Here is a 6,000-nt window from a genome sequence, read left to right on the forward strand (position 1 = left end):
CAGCTTCAGTTCGATAATGAAAAAATGCATTATGTGCATTAAATGCTGTAACACAGAATAAAACGATTAATAAACGTCCCATGATGGAAGGGACTTCCCATTACTGCTTATCACTTATTAACCCCGTAAAACAATACACACCAATATCTGTCTGTTTGTTTTGCATGGTCTGTGTCTCCATCTGCTGATGTTGGCCCTCAGCATCTGCGGTGGAAGTTGGCAGTGTTACAGCGGTGTTTGTCAGTCCAGGAGACATCCCGAAAATCTGTCTTCTCACGAAAATGCCTGTCGCATCCAAACGGTTATAGCCTCATGTTGGCTAGTTAACATTGAACCTAGTTTGTTAGCTTTAGCTACTTGCAGATGCATACTATAGAAAAACTATAACCCCTCTATGGAAAGATGACTCTTACGAACACAATGTTGTTCTCTGTTCGACCCCAACAAGCATCACAGGACTCGTCTGAAGTCGGTACCGCCGATCTGCCGGTTTCTGTCTGTAGAGTCCGAACAGTGTGGGCTAGAGGTCGACCGATTATGATTTTTCAACGCCGACACAGATTTATTGGAGGACCCCAAAAAAGCGGATACCGATTTAAACGGCCGATTTAAAAAATATATATAATTTTTTTTTTTAATTAAATAAATTAAAATTAAATATTTTTAAATTTGTAATAATGACAGTTACAACAATACTGAATGAACACTTTTATTTTAACTTAATACATCGATAAAATCTATTCAGTCTCAAATAAATAATGAAATATGTTCAATTTGGTTTAAATAATGCAAAAACAACGTTTTGGAGAAAGTAAAAGTGCAATATTTGCTATGTTAAAAAAAATGCTAATGTTTAAGTTCCTTGCTCAGAAAATGAGAACATATGAAAGCTGGTGTTTCCTTTTAACATGAGTCTTCAATATTCCCAGGTAAGAAGTTTTAGGTTATGGTTATTATAGGAATTATAGGACTATTTCTCTCTATACCATTTGTATTTCAGATACCTTTGACTGTTGGATGTTCTTATAGGCACTATAGTATTGCCAGCCTAACCTCGGGAGTTGATAGGCTTGAAGTCATAAACAGCGCAATGGTTGAAGCACAGTGAAGAGCTGCTGGCAAATGCAGGAAAGTGCTGTTTGAATGAATGCTTACGAGCCAGATGCTGCCTACCACCGCTCAGTCAGACTGCTCTATCAAATATCAAATCATAGACTTAATCATAATATAACACACAGAAATACAAGCCTTAGGTCATTAATATGGTCAAATCCGGAAGCTATCATTTTGGGAAAAAAACTGTTTATTCTTTCAGTGAAATACGGAACCGTTCCGTATTTTATCTAACGGGTGGCATCCGTAAGTCTCAATATTGCTGTTACATTGCACAACCTTCAACGTTATGTCATAACCATGTACAATTAGTCTTTGTTAGCAAACTATGTGAAGACCATTTCTTCCTATGAGCCAGGCAGCCCAAATGGCTATATACTGCTTGCACAGAACGCAAGAGAAGTGACACAATTCCCTAGTTATAATAAATTAATGTTAGCAGGCAATATTAACTAAATATGCAGGTTTTAAAATGCGCTCGTTAAGTCATCAACCGTTTGGCGAAGTGATTCGATGATAAATTAACAGGTACCTCATCGATTATATGCAACGCAGGACAAGCTAGATAACTACACATGGTTGATGATATTACTAGTTTAACTAGTGATTATGTTAAGATTGATAGTTTTTTTAAAAGATAAGCTTAATGCTAGCTAACAACCTGCCTTGGCTCTTGCTGCACTCGCGTAAAAGGTAGTCAGCCTGCCACGCAGTCTCCTCGTGTAGTGCAATGTAATCGGCCATAATTGGTGTCCAAAAATGCTGATGACCGATTATGATAACTTGAAATCGGCCCTAATTAATCGGCCAGTCCGATTAATCGGCCGACCTCTAGTTTGGGCTACAAACTAACATGACCCTCTATGGAAAGGTGAGACTCACAAACACGTACAGTGCCATCAAATTATTCGCACCCCTTTAGTGTTTCCATATTTTATTGTTACAGCCAGGATATGAAATGTAATTCCTTTGAAATTGTGTCACAGATCTACACACAATACCCCGTAATGTCAAGGTTGAATTTTGTTTTGCATGATTTTTTAAAATGAAAATGAAAATGAATAGCTGAAATGACTTGAGTCAATAAGTATTCCACCTTTTGTTATGGCAAGCCTAAATAAGTGCAGGAGTAAAAAATGTGCTTAACAAATCGCATAATAAGTTACATGGACTCATTCCATGTTCAATAATAGTTAACTTGATTTTTGAGCAACTACCCCATCTCTGTACCCCACACATACAATTGTCTGTAAGGTCTCTCAATCAAGTTGTGAATTTCAAGCACAGATTCAACCACAAAGACCAGGGAAGTTTTTCAATGCCACTCAATGGCTAAAAGTAGCTGAATGTCCCTTTGAGCATGAGGAAGTTCTTAATGAAGCTTTTCATGGTGTTTCAATACACCCAGTCACTACAAAGATGGAGGCGTCCTTCCTAACTCATTTGCCAGAGATGAAGGAAACTGCTCAGGGATTTCACCATGAGGACAATGGTAATTTTAAAATAGTTATAGTTTAATAGTTGATATGAGAACTGATAGAACAACAACATTGTAGTTACTAACCTAAATGACAGAGTGAAAAGATTGAAGCCTGTACAGAATACAAATATTTCAAAACATGCATCCTGTTTGCAACAAGGCACTTGGCATACTGCAAAAAACAAGGCACTTGGCATACCGCAAAAAACGTGGCAAAGAAATGTACTTTTTGTCCAGAATACAAAGTGTTCACTGAGTATACATTACTGAGTACCACTCGTCATATTTTCAAGCATGGTGGTGCATCATGTTAAGGGTACGCTTGTCATTGGGAAGGACTAAGGCATTATTTTAAGATAAGAAACCGAATACAGCTATGCACAGGCAAAATCCTAGAGGGAGAAGCTGATTGTCTGCTTTCCAATAGACACTGGGAGACAAATTCACATTTCAGCGGGACAATAACCTAAAACACAAGGCCAAATCTACACTGTATTTTTTTTACCAAAATGACATTCAGTGTTCCTGATTGGCTTAGTTACAGCTTTACTTAAATTGGCTTGAAAATCTATGACAAGACTTGAAAATGGTTGTCTGGAAACGATCAACTTGACAGACCATGAAGAATTAAAAAAATAATAATGGGCAAATATTGTACAATCCACAAAACTGTACTGTGCAAAGATGTAATTTCCACCAACGGTGAGCAAACAAACTTCAAAGTTTTACTCGGATATGAACACTTATGTAAATGAGATGTATTTCTGTATTTAAAATGTACATATTTATAAAGACTTGTTTTCACTTTGTCATTATGGGGTATTGTGTGTAGATGGGTGAGAATCTATTTAATAATGTTTTTATTCAGGCTGTAACACAACAGAATGTGGAATAAGTCAACTGGTATGAATACTTTTTGAAGGCACTGTACGTCACTTGTTTTGCTCTAAGCCTCACAAGCCTTGTCTGAAGGTAGCCTGATACGAGTTAAAAAAGTGGGGAGAACAAGTATTTGATACACTGCCGATTTTGCAGGTTTTCCTACTTACAAAGCATGTAGAGGTCTGTAATTGTTTATCATAGGTACACTTCAACTGTGAAAGACGGAATCTAATCTAATTACTTAAAAATCAAACAATGTGATTTTCTGGATTTTTATTTTAGATTCCGTCTCTCACAGTTGAAGTGAGCGTAGCCTAGTGGTTAAAGCGTTGGACTAGTAAACGGAAGGTTGCAAGTTCAAACCCCCGAGCCGACAAGGTACAAATCTCTCGTTCTGCCCCTGAACAGGCAGTTAACCCACTGTTCCTAGGCCGTCATTGAAAATAATAATTTGTTCTTAACTGACTTGCCTGGTTAAATAAAGGTTAAAAAATAATAATAAACAGTTTGGGTCGCCTGGCTTGTTGTGAACTAATTTGCCAGAACTTTACGTAATTATGACATAACATTGAGGGTTGTACAATGTAACAGCAATATTTAGACTTATGGATGCCATCCGTTAGAAAAATACGGAACGGTTCCGTATTTCACTGAAATAATAAACTTTTGTTTTCGAAATGATAGTTTCCTGATTCGACTATATTAATGATCAAAAGCTTGTATTTCTGTGTGATGTTATAATTAAGTCTATGATTTGATATTTGATAGAGCAGTCTGACTGAGCATGGTAGGCAGCAGCAGGCTCGTAAGCATTCATTCAAACAGAACTTTCGTGCGTTTTGCCAGCAGCTCTTCTCTGTGCTTCAAGCATTGAGCTGTTTATGACTTCAAGCCTATCAACTCCCGAGATTAGGCTGGTGTAACCGATGTGAAATACCTAGCTAGTTAGCGGGGGGTGCGCGCTAATAGTGTTTCAAATGTCACTCGCTCTGAGACTTGGAGAAGTTGTTCCCCTTGATCTGCAAGGGCCATGGCATTTGTGGAGCGATGTGTAACGATGCTTCGATGGTGTCGATGTGTTCCTGGTTCGAGCCCAGGTAGGGGCGAGGAGAGGGACGGAAGCTATACTGTTACACTGGCAATACTAAAGTGCCTATAAGAACATCCAATAGTCAAAGGTATATGAAATACAAATGGTATAGAGAGAAATAGTCCTATAATTCTTATAATAACTACAACCTAAAACCTCTTACCTTGGAATATTGAAGTCTCGTGTTAAAAGGAACCACCAGCTTTCATATGTTCTCATGTTCTGAGCAAGGGACTTAATTGCATATTGCATTTTTACTTCTCCAACACTTTGTTCTTGTATTATTTTTATTTACAAATAAATTTTTAAAAATTGTCCGATTTAATCTGCTTCTTTTGGTCCTCCAATAATCGGTATAGGTATCGGCGTTGAAAAATCATAATAGGTTGACCTCTAGTTTATATGGAAGTAGTTTCGTGCCTAAAAATGTGTGTTTGTGTGTCCATTAAGTAGAAGCTAGAGATGTTCCCCTCTCATTTGGCATGAGTTGAATGGGGTGTGGTTAGTGACACTGTCTGACTCACTGAAACGCAAGTTCTACCTACACTGTCTGTCTGGTTTTGAGCTAAAGGTAAGGGACTCCACTTATTAATATGGCTGAACACGGTACACTCAATCTTCACACTGAAACGCAAACGTGCGGTTGATGTGCACCAACACACTAACTACATGTAGCTAAGATGTTTAGTTTTTCTCCCCTCACCATCTCACATGTATGGCACTAGTCTGGGTGATGTCAGAGGACATGGGGCGGTCCAACCAAGCAGCCTGTTGGTGTGTATGTAATGGTTATAGCAGGTCTTAAAAAAAATAAATGATATATATATTTGTCATTGATTTTGAGGTGGGGGAACAAAGTCAGTATACTTTAAAATGACAACCTGTAGAAATGATAATGGATCTATATAAAGTCCTTATCACTGGAAGCCTCACTGCCCTGTTGTCATGGTAACAGTGGGTGGGCTCTGGATTCTTGTCCATTTAAAATGTTTGTTCTTTTGCATTTGTGGTGAAAATGACAAACTGGCTTTTTAATTATGAGCATTTTAATCAATTTCCCTCTCTCTTCAGGTGAAGAACAGAATAAAGATGCACTGCAAGATGTGGAGGATGAGACCCAGCAGTGAGACTTTACGGCCAATTCCCTCTCTCTTTCTCCCTCCTATTACCTCTCCTGTCTGCCCCGCTAGCCCCAGGTCCTACTACGTGTCACAGTGAGAGCTCCCAAACTTCGCTTTTACTCCGACGTCCACTCGCTCAATTTCTCCCCACCTCTTCTTTCTTTAATTATTTCTTTATGTTCTATCACTCTGTCTGTCAGCTCATAGCCCCTCTGTGCTTCCTAGGGCTATCTCTTCTGGTTTTTATTTTCTTATAAAAGAATCCCATTAAATTCACCTATTTCAGTGGAAATAATATACTTCCACGTTAAAAC

At 38.2% G+C, this 6,000-nt stretch overlaps 1 protein-coding gene across 3 annotated transcripts in view; it reads left to right on the forward strand.

Moving 5' to 3' along the window:
• LOC123998749 (14-3-3 protein epsilon) overlaps positions 1-6,000 on the forward strand; it is a 32,756-nt gene extending 26,756 nt beyond the window's left edge. For 2 of the 3 annotated variants that reach the window (XM_046303871.1, XM_046303870.1), the window contains one exon: positions 5,637-5,994. Coding sequence is in view for 2 of the 3 variants with exons in the window: in XM_046303870.1 (XP_046159826.1) it covers positions 5,637-5,692 (56 nt within the window). In the remaining variant the exon portion in view is untranslated. Of the gene's footprint in view, positions 1-5,636 lie in introns of all 3 variants that reach the window. The other variant, XM_046303869.1, reaches the window with a different exon arrangement.

The sequence above is a fragment of the Oncorhynchus gorbuscha genome, linkage group LG16 (assembly GCF_021184085.1).
Source record: "Oncorhynchus gorbuscha isolate QuinsamMale2020 ecotype Even-year linkage group LG16, OgorEven_v1.0, whole genome shotgun sequence".
Classification (NCBI taxonomy): Eukaryota; Metazoa; Chordata; class Actinopteri; order Salmoniformes; family Salmonidae; genus Oncorhynchus; species Oncorhynchus gorbuscha.